Here is a 27481-nt window from a genome sequence, read left to right on the forward strand (position 1 = left end):
AGGAAGGCCCAGGATTCTGTTAATGCCAGAATCTGTAATATTCATGTTTTATTGCTATTATGTGTCTTTTGTAACATTTTGGTCACTACACCAGTCAGCTCTGCAGACATTTGGCTGGATGGAGTCCCTGGAGTCTTCTGGCCTTGCTGCCACCCCCATGGATGGCAACAAGGCTCTCACAAGAATCTTGCTAAAATTTCCACTCCTTGACACTGATTTTCATTGCACATTTTCAGAAAACCCAGAAGGTTTGAGCACCTGCAGCCTGTGCTGGTTGAGCAGCTCTGACTGAGCAGTGCACACACCATCGTGCCAGTCAGGATCTTGCTCCCCAGAGATTCATGATTCCATGCTCCCACAGCACAGCACTGATCATCTGGGCAGGTTTTTTAAACTGGAGTAGTAAAAACCACCAAGGATTAGTAATCCATGAGTAACACCACATGAGGCAGCACAACTATACAGAGATTGTCACCTACTGCTCCAGCCTGGGTCTCTTGGTGAGCAAACCATTATTTTGCCCTCTTGGAAAACAAATAATTTTAGAAACCTATCACAGAGTGAGTCCTGCTTTTGAGGCTTTCCTGTTATACCCCAGATTCTCCATCCTTCCTCAGTTTTGGTCCCTTCTTCTCACTCCAGATCTGTTCCCAGGCTGTCCCGAGCAGCCTCTGAGCTCTGCAGGGCACAGCTGTGCCTGTCAGCTCTGACAGAGCTCCTGCTCTCATCCCAGCCACTGCCTCTGGCTTATCCACCAGGATGATCATTTATTCATCTCCCCACAAACCCAGATGCATCCTGCCCCAGGCTGCCAGTGCTGGGAAGCTGGAGCTTCCTTCTGACAGTGGGTCCGGGCTCCTCAGCTATGGCCAGAGTGATCCAGCTGTAGAACATGAACTGGATTCAGGATCTGACTGTTGTGCTCAGGAAGGAGGGACAGAGGCAAGAGCTCCATGTACTCACTGCACAGATGGGACTGAAGGTGGGGATGCAGAGCCCCAGAGGTGCCACTTTCTTTGTGAAACAACTCTTTTCCACTGAAAGTACGAGCTAGGCAAAGCCATCTCCTGGAGGAGGGGAGTCTGCTTCCCTTCACAGCAGCACAAGAACAATGCACAGAACAAATAATGGACTGAAAAAAACAAAAAACAAAAACAACCCAGGATTCTGTTAATGCCAGAATCAGTAATATTCATATTTTATTGCTATTATGTGTCTTTTGTAACATTTTGGTCACTACACGAGTCAGCTCTGCAGACATGTGGCTGGATGGAGTCCCTGGAGTCTTCTGGCCTTGCTGCCACCCCCATGGATGGCAACAAGGCTCTCACAAGAATCTTGCTAAAATTTCCACTCCTTGACACTGATTTTCATTGTGCATCTTCAGAATACACAGAAGGCTTGAGCACTTACAGAATTACTCATGTCAGAAATCAAAACCCTTTCAGCTGCCTTCTTAGCCACTACATGATGTGTGACTGCAAGAACAGGCTGTTTGTGGTCAGTCTCACAGGTTTCTGTGGGGTTCTGCTCATGGTTTGGTATTGGAGAAGAAAAGGTGCCCCCCTCCCACAGCTGTGCCAACAGAGCCTGTGGCCCTGGAGGACCCTGCAGCCAGGAGCACAGTGCCACAGTGCCCTGGCACAGCCAGGGACACCCAGTGTCACCCAGAAATGCCACCAGCCCTCATGGGAGCTGGACACTGCGGCTTTGCCACGCTTTCAGAATGGTTTGAGGACCACAGCTCTGCTCAGCTCAGCACTTGAGCACGTGCCTCTTGCTGATGGGCCTGGCTTAACTGCTCCACGGCCTCAATCCTGAATCCAAACCTGGTGTTTACAGTTTTTTAACTGCTCCATGGCTTCAATCTTGAATCCAAACCTGGTGTTTACAGTTTCTTAACTGCTCCATAGCCTCAGTCCTGAATCCAAACCCAGCATTTCTGGGCCTCTCCTGCCACATTTACCTGTGAGCTCTGAGTTTTATGTTGCATGGCTGTCTTGTCTCCCTTGACTAACCCCTTTTCCCTCCTCTCCTTAAGGCTATGGCAATGGGGATGATGACAGAATATTACCACTTCATCTTCACCACTCTGGTAAAGTATCTGGCTGTGCACACACCTTGTGCACACTGATGGGGGGTGGGATGGGAGAAAACACAGAAAACAACCTGTACACACTGATGGGGGGTGGGATGGGAGAAAACACAGAAAACAACCTGTACACACCGATGGGGATGGGATGGGAGAAAACACAGAAAACACACTGATGGGGGTGGGATGTGAGGGGCAGCTGGACGGGGAGGGAGGGATGGGTGGCTGATCCTGGTGTGCCCTGCACTGCCATGGGATGGGAAATGCAAGGAAAGAGGAGACCTGGGCCCCTGCCAGGAGGAAAGGACAGGGCTGGGCTTGGCTGCAGGTCAGGGTCAGGCCCCAGTGACCTGGCTCTACCTCCTCTGCTCTGCAGCACTGCCTGAGAGCTGCCAGTCCCTCCTTCCCCTGCCCTGGGACAGTCCCTCCTTTGTGGATGTGGGTTCTGGTTTTATTTTCCCTCCCAGTCACTTTGATTCCAGCATAGCTCCCCACACAGTGACAGTGAGCACAGGGAGAGCGCAAGGCTGCAGCTCCCACGCTGGATTTGGTGGGACCCTGATTCTGCAGGAGCTGGGGATGAGCACCCAGGACCCCTCTGGAGCCAGGAGCAGCCCTGCTGAGGTCCAAGCTCCAGCCCTGCAGGTTTATTTTGCAGGAGGGGAGCTGAGCCTGACATTAACTCCCCTCTGTTAAACACAGGCCAGTCCTCTCTGACTCCAAATGCTTTCCTGGCAGGGTCACTTTTGTCTCCATTTAAGATTCTATTGTCTAGTCTACTGTTGAATTTTGCGTGATTTTGAAAATCTAATTTATCTTTTTGCCTTTAGGAAAGAAACAGACTAAACTAATCCTTAAAAACTACAAAATTTATTTTTCAAATGCAAAAGACATTTTAATTACCCCTGCTGCCATTATCTATTCCAGGCAGCTTTAAGCATTTCCCAGATAACCTCCTATTAATCAGCCCCAGCTGAGCCTGGAGTACATTTCATGTGTAGGTACAGCCTGGAGGTGGGAAAAGAGGAATTATAATAAATTAATAGATAAGCAATCACAATTAATGCCACTTTCCTGAAATAACAGTTATATCATGGGAAAGATATTTTAATCTGTCATTCCTTAAGGCAATGTTTTCCTAGCTTGCAATGCCTGTGCTTCAGCTTCCCCAGTACGAGACCCATGGGGTGCTAATGAATTAGTCTATTATGTTATACTGAATGTTTCTAAAAGGTCCCCAGTCAATACCGAGCACAGTGTATCAACACTTGGCATGAAATGCTTCAACATTTTGCTAGGCAGCACGACTACAGTTCACTGACTCCAGCATGAGGAGCCCCATCAGCCTTTTCCACCACAGGAGGAGGAGCAGGAGGGTCTCTGATGAGCACTGGTCTCTGTCACGTGCAGATTTCACATCCAAAGCCCAGCAGGGAACGCCCCAGATCTCCACCCTTGTGGGGGTGTCTCAGCTGTCTGTAAAATGGGGCTTTGCAGCCACAGCCAAGCCCTGCCAGATCCCAGGGCAGAGCTGTGGGGGCACTCACCCACGGGCAGCAGAAGACAGGGATGCCCTTCCTGGGCCACCTTTGCAGCCTCCCACTGAGGATGTGGGATCACTGAGGATCAGTCCCCAGCATTGCTGCCACCACCAAGGAGCCCAAGCTTGCCCTGGTTTGGGGGAGAGCATCACAGGAACACCGAGAGCAAAATTAAGGGTGGAGGGAGAATTAATCTGCAGTACAGAAAATAATGAGTGAAAGGGAATGCAGATGAGGTGGAAAATAGAACCAGATGTTTCAATTTGTGGCTGTGCAGGAGCAGAAAATCCAGAAGAAACTGATCTGATGATTCCCATCCACACCTCCCCATGTCCTGACACTCAGCTGGTATTCTGAATTATCCTCTGATTCCAGGAGGTGATAAATCAGGCTGCAGCTGAGATTTAAACTGGAACCAGGGAGGGATCTGATGGGAGGTTGGTTTCTATAGGAACTTGGTGAAAGGAAGGGTTGGTGGGGAGCATCAGGGCAGGGACAGCACCCAAAATACCAGTGGGATCTGAGAGGTGGCCAGAGCTGGTGGTTTGACACATGGGCAGCAGAGGCCACGGGGTCTGGAGCTCAGGGATCTGATTTGTCACACCCAGTCACATTCTGAGGGGGAAATCATCAGCTTTTGCAACCAAAAATTATTTCCTCACAACAATTTCTGGAATACAAGCTGAAGTGTCTGATTAAAAATGAATCTTGGAAAAACAGACCCATTCCAGCAGGTCAGGCACAGAACTGCTGTCCCCCCTCCCAGCCAGAGACATGAGCACCTGTCTGAGGTCAAACCACTGTATTTGCCCTTAACTCCCTTAAGTCATTTAAAAGTCAACATTATAGCCTGGTTTTTCAGTGCCCTTTAACAGAACGTGCAGGTTTGCACTTGCAATTTTTCAGGGTTAAAAAACAGCCCAAAAACCCAAGTCCCAACTGCCACTGTAGGGTGATTAATGATTTGGTCCCTGCTGCACCTGCAGGTTTGAGCACTGCATCCATCAGCAGTGAGCCCTGGGGCTGCAGAGGCCAGGGCCAGGCTTACAGAAAAGATCAAACCCCCAAAGAAGCTTATTAAAGCAAAACAGCCACAGGAACCCTCACTCCCCCGTGGAGAATGGTGTCTCAGTTGCTGGCAAGTGCTGCTGCTGCTCTGCTTTGCTTAGGGCAGCACATGTGGGACTTTGGCAGCCCCCTGTGGGCTGGGGGATGCTGCAGGTGGGTGGCCCCACAGTGTGGCTGTGTCCCACCAGCACAGAGCACAGAACAGCCCCAGCACAAACCCAGCACAGAGCACAGAACAGCCCCAGCACAGAGCACAGAATAACCCCAGCACAGCCCCAGCACACAGCACAGAATAACCCCAGCACAGCCCCAGCCACAGCAGCTCATCCCATATTGAAGCTCTTTTTGAGAAGCCCTTGTGAGAGCAGGGAATGTCACATATTCCTGCCTGTGAGAGCAGAGAATGTCACATATTCACCCCCACGCTCCATTGCAGACTTGCGGTGTTGCCTTTCCACCTCCCCACATCTAAACTGCCATGAAACCCTTGCAGAAGTCATTCAGGATAAACACCGATGAAATATGTCCCACCCAACAAACGGTTCACCCTGACTGCCATCTCACCACTCCCTCACTCCCCCCTCGGGTGAGCTGCTGGGCTTTGGGGAGCAGATCAGCTGCCACATGCTCCTGGCGTGCTGTCTAACCCCAAACTCGTTGCTGAGCACTGAAGCTGGTGTTCAGACACGCGGAGAGCCAAGAGCTGCAGCACAGCAGTGCTCCCCAGTGCCCCCCAGTAGCCCCAGTGCCCCTCACTGCCTGCCAAGCAGTGCTCTCAGGCTGGCAGCCAGCAGAGCTGAGCACTGCCTGGCTCTGGTTTTCACATCGTATAAAAGGGCACCCTCATTCATCTGCAGACTGTGTAGGCTGGTCAGAATGTCAAGAAATGCGTCTTAGTTCCTCTTTGATAGTCTGCAAATTGGTGTTTTGCATTCAGAGTGACTCTGTCATCCGCAGCACCCTGTGGGCCTCAGCACTGCCAGCAAATCCTCCCTGGAAAGGCCCGTGGAGGCTCCAGATACAGAAACTCTGTCTTGTCTCCCCTCCCTGGGTCACAATCTCTTTTTCCAGGGTCACAGGCAGTGATTCTGTTTTCCTCCCCACAATCCACTCTCTTTCATGCTGAGACCAGGTTCTTTGGCTCTTTGGTAGGAGTTCCCTTCTGCTGCGTGTGGGGGAACCTGCACATACGGCACCCAGATTCCACCAACACCTACAGCCCTCTGCGAGCACCACTGACGGCAGCAGGCAGCACAATCCTCTGAATTCCCGAGGGATCTGTTCTCCCTCCCACCTTCTGCGGGCTCTGCTGTCTCGCTCCAAACACAGACACGAACCGACGCAGAAAACTCAAACAAAACAAAGCTAAGCAAAATGTTTAACCCGGTTTCTCTCTTTTAAGGATCTTTATGCATTAGACCTAGAACCATACCGCTACTCTGGGGTGAACCTGACCGGCTTCCGGATCCTCAACGTGGAGAACCCACACGTGTCCTCCATCATTGAGAAGTGGTCCATGGAGAGGCTGCAGTCGGCGCCCAAGGCAGAGCTGGGGCTTCTGGATGGTGTGATGATGGTACGGGCAGTTCAAACAGGGCACAGGGGTCTGGGAAGCAGGGCAGGGTGCTAAGGAAGGCAGGAACAGTCAAATATCAATGATATTTTCACCCCCAACGAAAATTTGACTCCATCTTATCAGAAGGCTAATTAATTACTGTCTTATACTATGTTATTCTATACATATTCTATACATATAATATATTCTATATTACATTATATCTAAACTGACTCTGCCAAGCACTCAACTCTGCATACAACTGCACTGAATCTCATGACTGTCAGCTGACAGTCCTGACACACACACACACACACTTGGCCCTGATAGGGCAAGGAAACAAAACACGCTCACTTTGGGTAAACAATCTCCATTTTGCATTCTACTTTTGCACAACACTGACACAGCAAATGAGATAAGAATTGTTTTTCCTTTCTTTGAGGTTCAGAGAATGTGAAACCCAGAAATATTCTTGGGAAGAATTGTGCCTTGCTTTTTCTCTGTGAAGAGAAATGTGGCTACAATTGAGGCCTAAATGTTGCTTTTATTGGTTTTTGTACTAGTAAAAACTCATCCCAGGTATCTGTCCTGAGGTGCTTTCTCTCATTCTTTAACAACTGTCCTTCAAAGTCTGGGGTGAAGCCCACACCCTGCTGCTGTGGTAATGCTCCTGCTCGGGTCCAGCTGCCAACAGATTGCCACCAGACAAGGCAGGTAGCCAGGACATGTCCCAAAGAACTCCAGCTGCCCCCGAGAGCAGAGGGACACCAGCTCCCAGGGCTGGGAGCACAGCACACAGCCAGGCTGGGCCAGGCGCTTTGCAGAGATTGAGCAGGGGAAAGCGCCAAGCAGTGGCCAGAGATGGGCTGAGCTGCAGCTTGGATGACTCCTTTTAGGGTCTGATGGCAGCTCTGCTCTGCTGAGTTACTGCTCAGAAGGTACAGCACCTGCTCGCCCATCTGCCTTCCCTGCCAGGCTGTCTCCGACCCCCGGAACTGCTGACTGGCTCCCTCCTTCCCCCTCCCTTTAGATCTGCCAGAGCCAAAGTGGCAAAGCCTCCCAGACTTTCACCTTGAAAGAAAACAGATCCCTGCTGTTGTGGTTGTTGTTAGGGAAAAGACCCTCCCTCTCCTGCCTGTCCCCAGGCTGCCCAGGGCTGAGCCCCTCTGCCTGCAGCAGAGCTCAGTCCCCAGCGCTGCCCCTCTTTGCTCTCTCTGAGGGATCCTGCCTTTGATTTCTGTTTGCCAGGTGTCTATCCACTGGGGCCCTGGACTCAGCTGGGCATTACAGTCTGTAATTCACCATGAAATTGCATGGACATATCCCTGCCTCCCCTTTCCTCCAGCCCCAAACTCACAAACCTGTCCCTGCTGTGGTCCATACCCGCCCACGGATGCAGGTGGGGCTCCTGCTCTTCATGCTTGGTTGCTGAGAGAAGGGAAGGTCAAAGGGATGGCTGCCAATGCTGGAGGATTTTCTCCATGGCTACGTCCTGTGAGATGTTTGCTCAGTTATTTGCTGTATTATTTTGTTTCATTGTGGTTTATTACGCTGCTGCTACACTCACATCTGTTTCGTGCCTCCGTGAAGCCAGCAAATAATGTATTTTCACTAGGAGGTCTTACCACATCAGAGTGAAAAATAAATCCAATTCTCTTGATCAGTGTTTGCATGTAAGATGGGGCATCCCAAATTGAATCTAAAATCATCACATTATATGGGGGAAAAAAGTTCTCCCTAGTTCAGATCACTGAAATGCTAGAATATGTTACAAAGCCATGAGGTCCTGATTTTGGTGACAGCTTGTGTCATTTTTGGAAAACTGTGTGCCCACAAACATCTCTGTTTCTTATTTTCCCATGTATAAAATAGTGTAGAAAATATGTTCTCGTGCAGTTTTTTTTTTTTACACTCAGACAAAACAGACTCAATAAGAAAACTCTGTTACTACCTTCCACATTTAGAAGCCGTTGCCTCCCTCTTTGACACCACAGCAGGAAATGTGCAAGAAACAACCCGAACAGACAAACGACGCTTCCAGAATCGCTGATTTTAGACAAAACCCCGAGCCTTTGATCTAAACAACCAAGGAACCACCAGGGAACACAGACAGAGAAACCCTGGGGCTGGCGGGCGTAGCTCAGAGCGGGTTCCACCCTTTCCTACGAGCCGCCACGGCCACCAGCGCTGTCCCCTTCCTTTTAGACAGACGCTGCCCTGTTGTACGACGCGGTGCACGTGGTGTCCGTGTGCTACCAGCGCGCGCCCCAGATGACCGTCAACTCCCTGCAGTGCCACCGCCACAAGGCCTGGAGGTTCGGCGGCCGCTTCATGAACTTCATAAAAGAGGTAAAAGCGTGGTTTTGTTTGACTATAAAGGTTCCCCTGGAGGAGGAGGGGGTGGAGGCTTGGCAGGTGCAGGGTTAGAAAACTCCCTGGACCGGGAGCTGTGCAGCCCCTCAGTGCTCCTACTAATGCCTCAGGATTTCAGCTTTTATATTCTCCATATATTTGTAGTCCTGCAGTTCTTTAGTGTATAACTCCAAACTCCACACACAGTGTGAGCTGCTTCTTTCCCATTTTGGGCAGACACAACAATTCCTCTCCAGGCCTGGCAATCAAGGACACCTCACTGCCTCAGGCCCTGAGAGATGGAAACAAAAGTGAGTTGGGGGGAGCAAACTTGGGGAAAAATTATTTTACTACCTGAAGCTGTAATTGGAAGATGAACCCCCCATACGCAAATGGCCCAAACTTATAAAAGTGTGAAAACCCATTGGGATCCATTTTTTGGGTGTAGCCCCTTGTGGGGGCGGGGGTTTCATCTGCCCAAAGACCTGAAGACCCTTCCACAAATATAACCCTTTTTATTCTCTTAATGTTGCCTGGCCTCTGTTTTCAGGTAGCCCAAAAAGTCATCAGCAGCGCCGCAGCCCCACGGGAGCTGCAGGGCTCAGCACGCAGCTGTGTTTGCTCCAGCTGGGCACGACAAACATTCCGTGTTTTCCCCGGCTCCCGGGGGGCTCCGAGGGCTGCAAGTCCCACAGGCAAACCACCTGCACGCCCAAATGAGCAAACACGAGCCTCCCCAGGACTCCAGGGTGGCAGCACTGGGAGCAGGCTGTCACTGCTCCTCAGGAATTAATGAGGGGGAGCCAGAGGAGCGTGTTTATTGGGAGGAACGCCAGTTATTCCCCCTGGGAATACATTATGCCACCTTGATCATGCTGGGATATTTCAAGCTCCCCCACCCATAAAGGAAACACGTTTCCCAGTGGGGCTGCTCAGGGGAGAGATCCCCAGGCCCAGCTCCCCACTGCTGGGATGTGATGCTGAGCAGCAGCCTGGCATTCCTGCAGGAACATTCTCCTCAGGACAATGCCACAGCACATCCAGCACTGTCCCCAGGCATTGGACAGCTTGCTGTCCCCCAGCTCCTGCTCTGCTGGCACAGAGCACCTGGCACTGGGGGTTCTATCACCTCCTAAATCAGAGGCATTCATTCCAGGGGTGCTGCAAAATGAACAGTGGGAAAGAAATCAAATTACATGGGGTTTTTTTTTTTGTGGAATTGAATTGAGGCATCTTTACCCCAAGCTCCTGCTCCTCATCCCTGTCAGACCAGGCTGTCCAGGATCTCAGTCAGCCAAGCACTGAAAAATCTCTGGGAATGGGATGTCCCCAGTCCCAGTGAGCACCTTTCCCGTCCTTATGCTGCCAAAAACTGAAGCAGGGCACCAGCAGCACGCGGCCCCAGATTCCTGTGCCTGTTTCCAAACCTCAGATCTTGCTTGCATGAACTCATTCTTGGCCTCTTCTGCTCCACTCTCCCTCTGGAAGGACAGAGGGAAGCATTCCCAACATTTAAGCTTCCACACACCTTGGAAGCACCAGCGAGTTGGTGCACAAAGGGATTTCTCCTGGCTGGAGAAAGGCTCCCTGCAGCCGGTGTTTATCAGCACTACAAGGATGAACGCAGCTCACAAGGATGCCGTGATAAATGCAAGTCGTTTTCTACTGAGTCATCACGTCCTGCAACAGCTGGTGAGCACAAAAGGTGCAAACAGAAATTGTAGCAAGGACTGCAAGAGAGTGAAGGAAATCTCCAGCTCCGTCTGCAGTCTGAGCAGCAGCGGAGGGATTATTAATTAATCAGGCTCTTTAGGGAGAAAGAACCAGCATAAGGACTAATTAAAAGAACATACAGTGGAGGGCAAAAGATTATTTATGATACTGAGTAACAGCCCTGCTACTTTTTCTCCCTTCCACAGGCCCAATGGGAAGGATTAACGGGACGCATTGTCTTTAATAAAACCAGTGGTTTACGGACAGATTTTGATTTGGATATCATCAGTCTCAAAGAAGACGGCCTTGAAAAGGTAGGCAGGGTTTGTTTCATCTGCATGTGGCTGAGGATAACGCTGGTGCTCAGCAACAGAGGAATGGTTGGTGCTGTATTGATTCCAGGTTTCTGGGGTTTATATAAAAGGATATTCACTTTGTAGGATTTCTCAGATCCTTTTCCATGCTCAACCATGACTCACTCGCCCTGAAGCCAGTGCGTGGGATTACAGATTGCAGAAGTGCTTGTGGCACTTTCCTGGGATAGTGGAGGAAAAAGAAACTTTGTGAGCATCCATTAACCCCTCCCTGCCCTAAGCAGGCAGGAATGACACCTGTCCCACTCCCTCTTGCTGGCCTGGCTCACAAACCCTCAGTTATTCTCTGAGGAGACCACAGCACTGGAGATCATCATCTGGACTCATTTCCCACTATAAAATTGCCCAAGGCTGGGAACAGCCCCAGTTTATTACAGCCTGGAATTTGCAGGACGAAGCACTGGGTATTTTGTTTATTATCTAAGGGACAATGAGGAAAAAAGAGAAATGTGGCCTTGCCTGCCTGGCTGGGGGTGTCATGAGGGTCAAGAGCATAAAGACTGCAGCCTTAGGTCCTCCAAATTAGTGCAGATCTCCTCTGGGCACAGTAAAACCATGCTGATGTGCAAATCTGATCCCAGGTGTGCCTGGGGACTTAATTTCCTTCTCTTCAATTACTTAAAAAAAAACAAACTTAAAATAAAAAGGCAACACACACAGCCTTAAAGCCCTTAGAATGCAGGTTTCAAGGTGAGATCATCTGATGACAAACAGAGCAGCAAGTGGCTGGAGCACAGGCAGCTGTGATTTCCAAGAAATTCCATGTTTCTGACTACCCTGTGAGCAGCTCTGTGTCCCTGTCCTGCTACAGGTGTCTATCACCTGTACAGGAGGAATTTGGCAGGGCATCAAGGCCTTTTCTAGAGCAGAGTCTGCTTTCTGACAGCTACCAGGTGCCCGTGGCAGCTGGGCACGGGACTGGCTCTGTCCCTCTGGGCAGGGGACAGGTTCTGAGCCTGTTGGCTCTGTCCCTCTGGGCAGGGGACAGGTTCTGAGCCCACGGGACACCTGGCTGGCAGCAGGGAGGGATTTCAGTTACCTGTGCATGGCCTGAGAGCACAGGGGACTTGTCCAGGGAATTAATCCCTCGGCACAGGGAGGCAGCCCTGGATCCATCCTCTGTTTGGAGGGGAGGGATCCTGCACTGGGAGGCTCCCGTGCCACATCCCCCTTCCTCACTGGCTGGTATTCCTGGGATTTGAAATGAATGGCTGCCACACTTCCCCACCACAGCAGCAGCTCGGTGCCTCAGGTGACACAGCTCAAGGTCACCACAGCCCTCTCCTGCTGGGGAGCTTTTGGTGTCAAATTTGGAATAAAGGAAACGTTTCAAATCAACCCAGTGACCTTCAGTCTCGCTGGCTGAGAAAGGAGGCAGGACAGAGCTGGGGAAGGTGCCGGTACTCACAAGAACTGAGCAGCAGCTGACCTTTGTAGCCTTATTTTTTTTGCAAAATATTTTGTTTATAGAGCCTAACCAAAAATAACAACACATCTTTTTGAAGTCCAGCAGCACCGACGCGCTGCTGGAGAGCTGTGTTGGGCAGATAATAGAAAACATACCAGCCTTTTGTACCACATGAACCCAAATGTTTAAGCACAGCCACAGAATCACCTGTCAAACCAACACCCCTCAGGTGGGCTGAGCAGAGCTGGCACCAGCTGGAGTTATTGCAGTTCTCTGTCACATCAGGCACGCTGGAAGCTGCCAAACCTCGACGTGTCCCCTGCACACCCCATCAACTTTTGTCTCCAATAATTCAGAGATTTCACAGTTCCCACCATTATTTTTCTGAAAGCTACGTGTCAGCTCCAGAGGGGTTTTAAAGTATCGATGTCAAATCTCTGTTGAAGCCAGAATTCTGTCAATAGTTAATCTGAACTAACAAAACACCAAACTACAAACAAATCCCAGCTGGATTATGCTTTATGTATCACAGCTTATGTTTGTTGAGCTTTAGGATTGAACCCCTGATCCTCATACCTCCTGGATGTTCCAGGGATTACAGGAGTATTACCAAATCCTAATTACATATAGTTTGACTATCTGACTCACACAGTTCTCTTAAAGCACTTTTTCCTTTTTCTTCCTTTTTTAATATTTTAAACTGATTAATTCAGCCTTAAGTGCCATGCATTTAATTTTCTTAAAGAAAACGTAGCAAGGCAGAAGTGATTGGGGCTGCACTGCAGCAAACTGGGGCCTCTCAGACTTGCTTTTTTCCCATCCACAATAATAATAATTTTTGACATTGCAGCTGTTTTGTGATCCAAGGCAGAGATGGGGGATCGCTTCAGTTTTACCTGAAATATTTAAAACCTTTCACAAAGTTCATGGAAACTCTTCTAGAATTTATGACAATTTTTTTTGCCAGGCAGCATTGCTCATTACAAAGTCTCTTTTTGGGGATGCAGTAAAACCAAGTTCTCCCCTTGGACTGCTGAAGAGGCTGAAGAATCTTAAAAACAGCAATAAATAAAAGATGGGAAGCTGCTGGCTCCCTGGTGGATTGAGCTGGCTGCCTTTGGCTTCTCTCCGAGTCCCACCTTGCAGTTTGACCCTACAGATGGATCATTCTGTTCCCATTTCCAGGTGGGGTTTGTTTTTTTCTCACTGCCAGGCTGGCTCCGTGGCCACCCTGCTCCATTTGCTGGCAGCACTCCCACATTCCTCCAGCTTTCCTGACATTTTATCTCGCTGTCACAGTCCTTTAGCCACTCCTGCCTTCAAAGTTTGTCCCAAAGCCTCCCCTGCACCGTGGAGATCAGGTTAACAGGCTTAGCCTCACCCAGATGACTTCCTTAAACAGAGACATGCTTTGCCATTTCTGGATCAATAGACTTCATTGAAGTCTAATAATTTATTACATTTGACAGCTTGAGGAAACAGAGCACCTGAAATAGAGCTGATGTGCCTGTGCCACCCCCTCCTCCAGGTTTGCAGCCAGGATTGAGACTCCCTCATTGCAGGGATTTCCCAAAGGGGGGCCCAGGGCCCTGCCAAGAGATGTGTTAGAAACCTGCAGCTGATTTTCCACGGCAGGAATGGTCCCTATCAGGGATCTGCAGAGCTGGTCGAGCCATTTTTAATCCTTCCCACCAAAGCAAATTGGTGGGGAAATGGAAAAGAAAGAAAATTGACTCAGATTTGTGGTTATTTTTCTTTTGTTGTGCTTTATCCTTGCCCAGATTTGACTCTTTAGTGTGGTTTGATTGCTGCTCTATGCCCTGCCTCTGCAAATTGATTCATTCAGCCCCTAAATTCCACAGTCTTCATCCACTGCAGCAGCACAGGGGCTGTGGAACATATGCCACATGTGGAACATGGACTGACCTGCAGCTGAAGGGTTAATTTATGGTAATTCCAGTTTTGCTGCAGACAAAAGAAGAAAGTTCTCTTTTCCAGGCCAGTAGGATGCTGTGAGGAATTCAAGGTAGGGATTAAGGAATGCAGGTGGGGATTGAGGAATTGGAGATGGGGGATCACTGTGTTGCTTTGCTCCCTTTCAGGTTGGAGCATGGAGCCCTTCAGATGGTTTGAACATCACAGAAATCTCCAAAGGAAGAGGGCCCAACGTCACGGACTCGCTGAGCAACAGATCTCTGATTGTCACCACGGTGCTGGTAGGGGACTCTCAAACTGTCACTGTCCTTCCCCATGAACCCCAGGGATGTCCCAGGGATCTCCAATGTCTCTCGCAGCACCCCTGTGCCTTTTAAAAGGATGGGACTGGATATAGGGTGGATTTGTATCATAAAAGGAATGGGACCAAGGTGCCCAGAGGGGAACAGAGACAGGGGACACTTGGTCTGGGGCAGAGGGGCTGGAACCAAAGGTCTTGTATCCCTCAGCAAGGGGTTAGCAGGGGGGAAGCTGAACATAAGCCAAAGACAGATGCTGCAGCAGCTTTCCTTGCAAATCAGCCACTCCTCCTGACGAACTTCCCATCCACCACACGACATTTTTCCCATTAAACATTTCCATGGCTGTGGAACTGTCTGGGTCCAGGCCATGGTCCCCACCATACCCCAAAGGCCACAGCATAATGCAAAACGATGGAGCCAGGAGGGGACTGTCAGCCATCTGCCTTTGACAGGCTTTTCTCAGGCAGCATTTCCATCTCCAGCTCTGCGAGCACGTACAAATTACATAAGGCACGGGGTGATATCAGTTCCCATTAATTGTGCCACTCCATGGGCCTGCACACGTGCCACGGGCTTTCCACCTTGGAACCAGGGCTGTCCTGGTTCCCTGTGCCCAGGGGAGGAGGGAATGTGCTCAGACCTGAGTTCTGCAGTGATGGCACTGCGTTTGCTGGAGCCTGAAACGCAAAATAGAACCCTGGATGTTATTTGCATTTGCAACACCCCTTTGTAGTTCTGCACTGCTGTAAATGACGAGAGAAGAGCCATAGGAGGAGCCTTTAAAAGAAAAAGCATGAAAGGCTATTTTTTCCCCTTTTGCTCATATTGCAGTGACTTGTTGGAAGAGAAATATTACCCCAGCAGCCAGTGCCGCTCTCCCCAAGCAATATGGGAACTGTGAAGTTATGAAATTGAGGGCACCTTCACTGAGAAATCGATTAGCAAACTGAGAGAGCTTGTGAATTGGATGTCTGGCTATTTTCAGTAATAAATTGTGAAATAGTCCGTGAATAAGTGGTTCACAGAGTTCAGAATTACCCCCTAGGAAATGTTTGAGACCTGGAGATACATTACTGAAGCGAGTGGCGTCCTAATGTTCAGTGCTTCGGCTGTTAAATATGTATGTAATCCCTACAGCGCTTCCCAAAATTAATAGTGCTTTATGGCTGCTCTGGAGCCAGCATATTTATATCCAGATCCATAGATTCAGCTGATTCACAAACAAAGCACTAATTCCAGAGCAGAACGCCGAGGAGGCGGCGGGGGAGCGCAGGATTGAGCCGAGCTGCGCGTGCCAAGCCAAACTCCATGGGCGTGATGTGATCAGCTGGGCTTTAGAACTCTGCAAATGGGGCTCCGTGTGCTGCCACGTCCCCTCCTGACCCTGCTGCTGGGCCAAAGGAGCACCCCCTGCCCCTCCGTGGGAGCACAGAGCCCCACGGGAGGGCAGAGCTGGGGGCTGCCAGCTGGGCAGAGACAGCACCACCTGAGACCCCTCCTCACAGCACCCCTGGGCAGGGCATCCATGCCCCACCAAGCCAGGCACTGTGACTCTAATGGGCTCTAATGAGGGCTCCAGACCTGCCCTCCCACCTCTTCAAGGCCCCCATGCCTGGGCAAAATCACAGAGGGTGTTTGCCAGCACAATGTGTAGCCCTCCTTCACCCTCCCTCTCTGGCCACCCCACAGCAAGGACAGGAGCCCTGCAGACACCCCCAGTTTGAGCCAGGGACTCGCTGGAGGTACCTCACCCTCCTCTTGTCTTCCAGCTCTTGCCTGCTGCCCACCCCCTTTTCCATTTCCATCTGTCCTCCACACGTTTTTCCCTCAGGCTCCCCAGTGTTCCTCGTCCTCGGTGGCTGCCCAAGCCTGAGAGGCACCAAAGGATGCTGGACATCTCTGGGTGACTTCACCTGCCAGCTCCTGCTTGAGGGGAGGGATCCACAGGTCACTGCTTTAGCTCCTGTCCCCTGTGCTGGAGCTCAACTATGGGTCACTCCCAGGCAGCCAGAAGTGCAGCACACAGCGCAAAGTTTCCCTGGGCAGCAGCAGGGCAGTGTCCACCAGGCAGTGCCAGCACAGAGGAGTGCCAGTGAGCTGAGTGGGGAGGTTTTGGGGTGGCCCCAGCCATGCACAGCTCCTTCACCCCGAATTTCACCCAGCAGCCTGTGGTGGATGGCAGGTACCGTGTGCAGGGCGCGGGGCTGAGTTTGTCCTCCCCCTCTTTTGCTGTTTCTAACACTTCATTTTCAGAGCATGAAATGGTTATTTTTCTCCCTGAAATCCTACCAAATGGAAAACAGTTGGCTGCTCAGAAGAGACAAAATTAAATTTTGTGGGGTAAACAAGGTTGCTAATTAGCTGATGCGCTGTGCAAAGTTAATTTATTCCCAACATGTCACAGTGCCAGCCCTGCCTGGAGAGCCGTGCCTGGCGGCTCGGGCTGACCTGCAGAGGTGGCCTTGCCTCCAGCTGACCCTGAACTGGGACTTTTTGCTTTCCCTGTGCAGGAGGAGCCCTTTGTCATGTTCCGTAAGTCCGACACCGCCCTATTTGGGAACGACCGCTTCGAGGGCTACTGCATCGACCTGCTGAAGGAGCTGGCCATCATCCTGGGCTTCTCCTACGAGATCCGCCTGGTGGAGGATGGCAAATACGGCGCACAGGATGAGAAGGGCCAGTGGAATGGCATGATCAAGGAGCTCATCGACCACGTGAGTGAGCCCGTGGGTGGCTGCTGAGGGTGGGCTGAGCCAGGCTGTCCCTGGAGCTGTCCCTGGGCTGGCTCTCTGGGGTGGGACAGGTGCCATTTCTCGCTGGCCTGCAATGGTGGAGCTGAAGAGGCTGAAGAATCTTAAAAGATTCTGGCAACCAGTGTGACAAGGCTCCTTGTCACACTGGTTGCCAGAATATCCCTGTGTCCGGCTCTTCCAAATATTAATTTGAAATTCCTGAAAAGGGCCGTTTTCCCAGCACAGAAATGGGCTCTGTGGCTCCAGGCACAGCCTGTCCCACAGTGGGACACAGGCTGGGCAGAGGCTTCCCCTGGGCCTGAGGCTGGCAGCATGAGCTGCTCTCACCCCCGAGGACAAACACAGGCAAGGGCACAGCACCAGTGCAGCCTGGGGAGCCCAGACATGTCCCAGACACTGCCCAGCCCACAGGAGACATCCAGACTGCGGGAGCAGCTGTGCCCTGGACACTTTCATTTTTTATTTCCTATAAAAGCAACTTATTTGCTAAAAATCTTCTGGGACACGGAGCTCCCTCTGCCACACAGCAGCTGTGTTTCTCCTTCCATGGCCACTTCCAGGAGCCCTTTAAGCCCCAGGGAACCTGTTGCAGCAGCAGCTTTGCTCCCGCAGCCGCCAAAGCATCGCCGCGTCTGAAACCGCCACTCGCGGCCAGAGCTTGCTCAGTTTCTTAATTAGATATCTTGCCTCCAGCACATCCTGTGATCCCAAGGGCCCAGTTACAGAGGTGAGGAAAGCTGGTGTTTTTATGAATATCTGATTCCCAGAGAAGGCCTCTGGAAGAAAAGCTAAGGACAAAAAGAATGCCTGCTCTCTGTGGCACAGGCGGCAGTGCAGGCAGTGCAGAGCGCTCTCCTCCTGAGCATCCTGCTCAATTGGGGCAGCCCTTGACCACCTCCAGGTCCTGGCTACATTCTGAATCCACAGCCTAAGCAGCAAAGAAACAAAAATAATCCCCTGTAGAGCTGTGATGCTCTTACCATTCATGGGAGAAGAATGAGTTTGCTGGGTGAGTCACTGTGGTGTGTGGAGAGTCAAGCACTGGCTGGGACTGAGGAGTGGCTCAGGAGCTGGGCTGGCCTCCCAGATCTGCTCTCTCTGCCCTAAATGACATTGGACAAGTTGCTTCTGTGCACTGCTCCCTCCATCTGTAAAATGCAGATGATAATTATTATGTCCTTTTATAGGGACAAAGTGACAATCAGTTTGTGACAAGCGTGGCAGGCCTCAGCTGGCCTGGCCCAGGGAGCAGGAGAGCAGCAAGGGCAGGCAAGGACAGCCCTGGGAGCAGAGCAGGACTCCATCTCATGGGGGAGCTCTGCAAACCTGCCTTGGTGCTTTTCCTTCTGGAAAACTCCGTGCAGCTCAAAACACAGATTTTAGAGCCTCTTACACAACAGCCCTGCCGAGTTAGACGAGTGGCAGTGTCCCAGAGGAAGCTCTGCTGCTCCGAGTGATGCCTGTGACACAGATCAGAGCTGACACCGAGTGGCAGCTGTGCCCCTCGGCAGAGCCCCCTGGGGCACGGCTCCTCTGCCTGGCCCCGCTGCTGGGAATGGGCTCTGGGGTTCACTCAGTGCTGGGAATGGGCTCTGGGGTTCACTCAGTGCTGGGAATGGGCTCTGGGGTTCACTCAGTGCTGGGAATGGGCTCTGGAGCTCTCCCACTGCTGGGAATGGGCTCTGGAGCTCTCTCACTGCTGGGAATGGGCTCTGGAGCTCTCCCACTGCTGGGATTGGGCTCTGGAGCTCTCCCACTGCTGGGAAGGGGCTCTGGAGCTCTCTCAGGGCTGGGAAAGGGGCCTGGAGCTCTCTCACTGCACTGCAGGGCTCACAAGGAGCAAATCCCTCCCAAGGGAATAGAAGCCAGTCAGTCATTCAGCCCAAACCATGCCACTTCCAGTGTCCTGCAAGACACCACAAGGATCTCAAGAGGCTTCAGCCTTTCCCAAAGCTGTGGTCAACTAATTATGGTCATTCAGCCCAAACCATGTCACTTCCAGTGTCCTGCAAAGCACCACAAGGCTCTCAGGAGGCTTCAGCCATTCCTGAAGCTACCTGAGATAGACAAGAAGGAGGTTTGAGGAGCAATCTCATTAAATAACATAAAATTCATGGTCAAACCTGCATTGTAGTATTTATTGGGTAACTATCTAAAAAGCAAGTCAACACACAGCAGCAGGAAAGGGCCAAACAGCAGGAAAGGGCCAAACCTCCTCTTCTTGCAAGTTATATTCTTAACTCTGAGATGCAGTCCTGTGCTCTGCCCTGCATGGCTGAGCATGTGCCTGCAGGGACATGCCCAGGCCCCACATGAAGCCATTAGCTCCTTTATCTGCATGTCACTGCTTTTTATAGCAGTGTTTATGCAAAGCCTTCAGAAGTGGAATTGCAGCCAGATGGGCCCTTCCTCAGCAGCATCTTCCCGTGGTGTGGGGAAAGGCACAACCCATGGACATCCAACAGGCCAGATCAAGCTTATTTCACACCCAGGAGGAAAAGTGTTAGAGACTTCAAATCATGCTGTAGTGATGAAAACAGGGCTGCCCACATCCAGAGTTTGATATGTGAGCTGGCTTTACTCTGTGTTCAGCATCTCCTTCTCATAAATAAACTGGAATAATTCAGGTGGGAGCATGAAGCAGGCAGGATTTTGTGAGGTCCAAATACCCAGGTCAGGATTAACTCAGTGCAGAATTCAGGGTAATAATCCAGGTCAGGATTAATTCAGTGCAGAAAGCCATTGCATTGCTGAAGACCCCCTTAGCCCCCTGGACTGCTGTGACACAGGTGGGCTGAGCTGGTGTGGGCTCCCTGAACGACCTGTGCAGAGCAGGGAGTGCTCCTGGGGTGAGGTGAGAGGCTAAAATGGTCATTATTGTTGCTCAGAGGGTCTGGGAGCTGTGGAAGCAGCAGGTTCTGTGTACCAGAAGTATTCCAACTCAGCTGAGCTGAAATTTGGATAGGGGGAGATGGGCAAAGCAAGGGGCACTTGTCCCCTGGGGTGGCCTGCACGGGGTGGAGATGCCCTCAGAGGAGCTGGGTGAGGGTAGGTGCATGACAACAGTGTCTGGGGGACAAAGGTGCTGTCACCAAAGAGGTAAATCCCCAAAATTTGGCCCCCCAAAGGTAAATCACGTGCTGGGACAGGTGTTTACACAGTGAGCACTGTGGGCTTGATGCAGTCACGAATCCTCCCCCTCTGCTCTCTCTGATCCAGACACGCCTGGCCACAGGCAGGGATGCCTCAGGCTATGATCCTTTGTAAAATCCCTCTGTTTCTAGTCTGGCCTTAAGCATAAACAGGAAAAGCAAGAGCAATCAGAGCAGCCACAGCACGACCCTGTCTCTGACAGGTCCCCAGTAGCAGATCCAGAGACAACAGCCTCATGCAGCTGAATGCACCACCCTGCCCCGCTGCCTTTCATCTGCTGCTCATCCTCAGCACAAAAAGTCCCTGTTTTGAGGAGTTCAGTTCATTCCCTGGAGAAGTAACCTCAGCCTACTGCTTATTGTCACCCCTCTGGCCATTCCCACAGAGGAGCCTTGATCAGAAGGGCCACGAGAGCTGAACTCAGGTATTCAGGGAGGTCTGGGGAACCCAGGCGATGCAGAGAAGCTCCTGAGCCCTTTATTCACAACAGAGAACCTGACAAGTGCCAAACCTCCTCCTTTCAGCAACAGTGAACTGCTATTGATGTTTATTCATAGAAATTATTACTGATACAAGCAAAGCTCCGTTGCACACCGTGGCCCATCCGTTCTGATTTATAAATTCCAGTTGTCTGGCAAAGCAATACCTGCAAATCTTCCCTATTGTTTGTGGGCAGAATCCCATAAAAGCAGCAGAATGAGTTGTTCTGGACATTTTGCACAAACTTGTTCACAAATAAAACTTGTCTTCTGCTGCCACAGTGCACATCACATTGCCATTCAATCTGAAACTTCAGGTGGGAATAAAAGAGATGTGGCAAATACTGGGGTTTCTGATGGAAATCCCTGCCAATGGGAACTGTAGAGGACTTGTAATATCCATCCTTAGGGATGACTCCTGACAGCTGATTTAACAATTCCACAATAAGTGGGCATTTTCTGACAGTAAATTCTGGCAGAAGTACATCTTGCACCACACTGCCAGCTCCCCACTAATGCTCTGCACTGGTGGATGTTTCATCTCATGTGTCATCAAATGGGGCTTCATTTGGATGTCACTGGGCCAGGGATAGGGAGCAAACAATTTAATTGGATGAAGTGTCCTCCACCTTTTGTTCAGACACTGCAGGACCTCAGTGCTGAGGACAAGATGGAAATAAACCAGAAGAGCTTTTCCTTTTGTGCTCAGATCACTGTTGGGTGGATTCAGGACTGGGTCATACTCAGGGACAGGATGGAAATAAACCAGAAGAGCTTTTCCTTTTGTGCTCAGATCACTGTTGGGTGGATTCAGGACTGGGTCATACTCAGGGACAGGATGGAAATAAACCAGAAGAGCTTTTCCTTTTGTGCTCAGATCACTGTTGGGTGGATTCAGGACTGGGTCATACTCAGGGACAGGATGGAAATAAACCAGAAGAGCTTTTCCTTTTGTGCTCAGATCACTGTTGGGTGGATTCAGGACTGGGTCGTCCTCAGGGATCCAGGTGAAGGATCTGTGTATTGGGAGTTCAGGTTCTCTGCGTGCTCAGCAGGTGTCCCTGCCCCTTGCTGGCTGCTTCACCTGCCAGGAATCCATAGGATAGGGCTTGTTTCTCACAGCAGGGCCATTCTCACCTGAATCCTCCAGCCTTCACATCTCCCAGGTACAATCAATGGCAGTTCCAGCTCTGGAGATCTTCCTTAAAGCGAAGATTATAAAAGCCCCAGCAGGACCTCATGGCTCTCATTCCTCCCCTTCAGCTCACAGCTGGGTTTTTCCTGCCAACATCTGTTCTTAATTCCCCCCAATATCGAATAAACCCATTGACAAAAACGATGTCCAAATTGTGAGACTGCAAGAGCAGCCCTTAAGAGCTGGAGTCAGACACTCAGCACTGACCCTGCTCTCCTTGAGCATCCCTGCTCCCTGTGAGGGCTTCCCTGCCCCTGGGCAGGCAGGGGGCTCTCACAGAGACCCCCACAGCTGCCCCAGCAGCAGCCCCCCTCTCTGAGCCATGAGCTGCAGGGGAGCCCAGCCGCCCCAGCTGTGCCTCATCCCCAGGACAGCCGGGGAAAGGTGCAGGGAGCTCAGGTGTGAGCCCAGCACACACAGGCAGCAGGAGCAGGGCACAGCAGCCAAGCCAGGAGAGCAGGAAGCAGAGACAGGGCCCAAGGAAGAAGCCCCAGTGCTGGCAGTGGCAAGAGACACCGAGGGATGACAGTGCCAGGCCTGGGTAACAATTAAATCAGTAAAACACACGCACTGTTTCTGTCTCTCAGGCAACACACACATGATTAGTTTATGTAAATACCTAACGCAGATTGGCAAAATAAGCACAGAGGCAGCTTCTTTTCCTGAATAAATATTTATCTTGGTGCTTCTGCTGTTGGTGGGCTCTGCCATGACCAGCCACTGCCCACGGCTTGGCTCTGGCTGAGGTCAGGAACTGCAGGATTCCCACAGTGACCACGCCTGCACAAGAGCTGTCCTGACCCACAGGCCACATCTCCCTGATAATGAGAACTTGGAGATAAGACTTGGCATTTTCTGATGGAAACCAAGTATCTCTGCAGCAAATACCATCATCCCCGTGCTGAACACACGGTGAACTCACAGCTGCTCCAGCCAAGTGAAACGCTGGAACTGGGTGAATGAGGAGATCCAAACCCTTGGAGGTGTGTTGGAGAAGTGTCTGCATTTGATGTGTAGCTGCCTTGGCAGAATTCATCTTTTTGGCCTCAATTCAGCAGAACACTTAAGAACAGGGACAGGACTTGGAAGACGCGTGAGCTCCAGTAAAACAGAGGTGCAGGCTTAAGTGGTTTTGCTGGACAAGGGTCTTTAAGCCACTGGCACTTGCTCTAATTCCTCATTTTTAATAAAACCCACCTGACTGCAACAGCACAAGAGCCAGGGCTGAGCAAAGGAAGCAGCCAGAGTCTGGTAATTGACTGCCCAGTTTGGAATGTCAGAGCACGACAAATCAAAGCTTCATCCTTGGTGGGTTTGATTTAGATCCTCTCTGTCAGCAAAGCCTTAATTAGAGGCCACCTTCAGAAAAATCTGCATTGATAAAAAGGATATGGAAGTGCAGCTCTGTGCTGCCTCTAATTGCTCAGGACACACCCCAGCCAGGCTCCAGAATCCCTGCTCTGTCCTGCCTGAATGTGACATTCCCTGCAAGGACACAGGGCTGGGAGCACATCACAGGAGCTGCTGGAGCCACACAATAAAATTTTATTTCAGCTCTAAAAGCAGTTGGATCCCTGGGCATCCATGCAGAGTTCTCTCTCTTCATTTTCCGTGGCAAAGCACAAACTCCAGGCTGTTCTTTAGCTCACTGTTATTGTTCTGACAAATTTGGCTGAGGCTCCCTCAGCCTGGCCATTGCCAGCGAGCTCTGACCACAGAACATTTGCTCCCTCCTTCAGAAAAACCCATAGCCAAATCCTTCAACATCTTCTTTGCCTTTCCCTGGTGAGTCAGGACACCCACACAGAAGTGATGGAGGAGGGAAAATGCTGCATTTCTTTTGCCATTTCTGCCTTGTGACTGTGCGGAGCACTAAGCCAAAATTTCCAGGTGTGCTGGAAGGTGGTGGGAGCAGCCAAGCTCCAACCCTGCCAGGATGGTCCCCAGGATGCAGAACAACATCTCCAGCTCAGGCTGGGCAGCCACCAATGCCACCCCCAACCCCCTTCAGCTTCTGTCCCTGTCACCACAACCACAGCTGGCAGAATGGGCTCACTGGGAAAATATTGTCCCCATTTTCCACAGTTTTGACAAATGCCAAAACGAAGCTTTTCGTGTACCAGGCTGGTGTAAAAATGTATTTCCATCTGGAAAGTGAGAAGGAAAGGAAAGCAGGATGCAGCTGGAGAGCCATGTTAGAACAAAAATCACATCATTTTTACCCTTGTTACATAATTCCTGAAGGCCTCTGTTCAGGAGCTCTAAGGCTGCACTCTTTGGAGGGGAACCCTTGCACACACACACTTGTGTAAATGGACAAAAGCTCATGTAGAGACTCTTCCTACAGTAAAACACCCAGATTCCTCTATTTATAAATATTGCACTGACTTGATCACAGATTGCAAGGTCAGATGAAACCATTAGTACAACCTTTACCCCCAGCACAGGCCAGGGATCTGCTCTGGCTCCTACAGTGAGCCCCCAGTTCCTGCTGAAGCAAAGCATGTTCCAGCCAGTATTGATTTAAAGTCCATGAATAATGACAAATCTACTGTATCTCTAGATAATTATCACTCATGGGTAATTTAGAATTTTAATTTTCAGAACCAGATGTTAAATAAATCTCGCTGGGGCTCCTGGCGTGGGGGGAGGTCCTGCTCAACTTCAGAGCTGTAATTTATGTGTCTGTGTTTCCTCGGAAGTTCACAATCTCAAAGAATGATTTGCAAAGCTCAGGCAAGGAGGGTGATATTGAGGAAACCTTGGACGTGTTTACTTGTGGCTTTTAAGCACCTGGATGAATGTTTAGTGAGAGGAATGAATGCAGCTCTTACCCAACAGAAAGAGGGTGAACGTGGTTGCTCCTTGAATTAACACAAATTAGCAAATAACAGAAATAATAGAAACAAACACAATTCATACAAGCTGTCAGGATAAAGAATATGCTCAGCTGAAATTCTTCAGGGAGCTCAGAGCACTCCAGCAGGACGGGCTGAGGAGTGTTTTAACATCATTAAACAGTGTTTCCTCAGAGGGTCTCACCTGCACACCTCCCTCCCTCCACCCCCAGGCACCGAGCACTCCTGCCTGAGACTGAGCCCTCAAACTGCATCATGAAATGACTGAGGGAAAAGAAATTGAACCTTTTACCTCACACTGCCACAGCATGGCTCCCTGCAGCTCCATCCTCGCCCTCCTCTCCTCTTGCATCAGCGTGAAAGCGGGACAACAACAAATGAAAGGAAGGACAACAACAACAGCAAAAACAAACCACTGCTGCCAACAGCAGGCTCTGCACACAGCCTGCTCACCGTTGTAGAGTCTTGTGGTGAGGAGCAAGCAAGAAAAGGGCCACTGACACTTTAGGACTCTGTAAAATCTGATTTTTCTGACCGTTTCAGAGGAGCTCATCACATCGGGGCAGAAGCTGCAGAGGCTGTAAGGCCTCCATTTGGCTGTGCTGTATTTTACAGTGAACTCTGAACTCCAATATCTGTACTTCACAGCAAACACTGTACTCCAACATGTGTTTCACAGCAAACACTGTACCATAAACATCTGTATTTCATAGCAAACACTGTGCCCCCACATCTGTATTTCACAGCAAACACTGTGCCCCAACATCTGTATTTCACAGCACTGTGCCCCAACATCTGTATTTCACAGCAAACACTGCACCCCCAACATCTGTATTTCACAGCAAACACTGTACTCCAATATCTGTATTTCACAGCAAACACTGTATTTCTCAACAAATGTTTACCACATGTGCCACAGCAGGGGGGAACCCCAGGGCTGCACTTTGGGGGTTTTTGGCCTGTTTGTGCTGTGTGAGAGCTGTGGTGTCTCCAAGGGGATGGAAACACCTCTGTTTCTAACTCCTCCTTTCTCCCTGCCTGTGTCCTCCCCCTGTGCTGTTTGCAGAAAGCTGACCTGGCCGTGGCTCCTCTGACCATCACTCACGTCCGGGAGAAAGCCATCGACTTCTCCAAGCCCTTCATGACCCTGGGGGTCAGCATCCTCTACAGGAAGCCCAACGGGACCAACCCCAGCGTCTTCTCCTTCCTCAACCCCCTCTCTCCTGCACAGCAAACACTGTACTCCAACATGTGTTTCACAGCAAACACTGTACCATAAACATCTGTATTTCATAGCAAACACTGTGCCCCCACATCTGTATTTCACAGCAAACACTGTACCACAAACATCTGTATTTCACAGCAAACACTGTGCACCCACATCTGTATTTCACAGCAAACACTGTACCACAAACATCTGTATTTCACAGCAAACACTGTGCACCCACATCTGTATTTCACAGCAAACACTGTGCCTCAACATCTGTATTTCACAGCAAACACTGTGCACCCACATCTGTATTTCACAGCAAACACTGTACTCCCACATCTGTATTTCACAGCAAACACTGTGCACCCACATCTGTATTTCACAGCAAACACTGTGCACCCACATCTGTATTTCACAGCAAACACTGTGCACCCACATCTGTATTTCACAGCAAACACTGTGCACCCACATCTGTATTTCACAGCAAACACTGTATTTCTCAGCAAATGTTTACCACATGTGCCACAGCAGGGGGGAACCCCAGGGCTGCACTTTGGGGGTTTTTGGCCTGTTTGTGCTGTGTGAGAGCTGTGGTGTCTCCAAGGGGATGGAAACACCTCTGTTTCTAACTCCTCCTTTCTCCCTGCCTGTGTCCTCCCCCTGTGCTGTTTGCAGAAAGCTGACCTGGCCGTGGCTCCTCTGACCATCACTCACGTCCGGGAGAAAGCCATCGACTTCTCCAAGCCCTTCATGACCCTGGGGGTCAGCATCCTCTACAGGAAGCCCAACGGGACCAACCCCAGCGTCTTCTCCTTCCTCAACCCCCTCTCTCCTGACATCTGGATGTACATCCTCCTTGCCTACCTGGGGGTCAGCTGTGTGCTCTTTGTCATAGCCAGGTAAGGGGGCCCTGCTGGCAGCTGTCACTCTAGGACATCAAATAAAATGACATGCACACTGGAACCTCCAAGGTCAAAGAAGGAAGTTTGATTTCTGACTCCAACATTTATAGATATTTTAAAGTGGATTGGAAGGTGACAGTGACACCTCTCCAATGACACTGGAAAAACCAACAGTCCATCAAGTTTATCCTTCTCCAGAAAGGAATGTAAAACAATTAATTATTTACATAGAGTCCGTGAGAAAGTTTGTTACAAGAATGTAAACATCAGAAGGCTCAGAAGAACTTAGAAGAACAGGGTGGCAGGGAGCTGCAGCACCAAACCCTTGTCACCCCTGAGATCCCCTCTGGTCCATCCCCATGGGCTGGCTGCTCACTTTCACACACTCACAGCTTGAAAGAATTTTAAGATTTCAGAAGTTTTGCAGCCTTCCCATTTGTCAGCACCTCCTGGTGCATGAAGTGCCTCTGTGTCATTGCCCATTCATGCTCTGCTCACACCTTTCCCAGCCTCTGCTGGGACCTGAGCTCCCCTCTCCCCCACCATTTCCCCCTTCTGTCTCTGTAAAGCTCACACAAACCCTTCCCTATA

General features: G+C 50.5%; 1 protein-coding gene across 1 annotated transcript in view; it reads left to right on the forward strand.

The window, feature by feature from the left end:
- GRIK3 (glutamate ionotropic receptor kainate type subunit 3) overlaps positions 1-27481 on the forward strand; it is a 111822-nt gene that overhangs the window by 67564 nt on the left and 16777 nt on the right. The window contains exons 5-11 of the mRNA XM_041479292.1: positions 2042-2095; positions 6104-6277; positions 8462-8605; positions 10528-10635; positions 14206-14319; positions 16851-17054; positions 26664-26887. Of these exons, the coding sequence (XP_041335226.1) occupies positions 2042-2095; positions 6104-6277; positions 8462-8605; positions 10528-10635; positions 14206-14319; positions 16851-17054; positions 26664-26887 (1022 nt within the window). The remainder of the gene's footprint in view (positions 1-2041; positions 2096-6103; positions 6278-8461; positions 8606-10527; positions 10636-14205; positions 14320-16850; positions 17055-26663; positions 26888-27481) is intronic.

Source organism: Pyrgilauda ruficollis, unplaced genomic scaffold, assembly GCF_017590135.1.
Source record: "Pyrgilauda ruficollis isolate IOZ18807 unplaced genomic scaffold, ASM1759013v1 scaffold48, whole genome shotgun sequence".
Classification (NCBI taxonomy): Eukaryota; Metazoa; Chordata; class Aves; order Passeriformes; family Passeridae; genus Pyrgilauda; species Pyrgilauda ruficollis.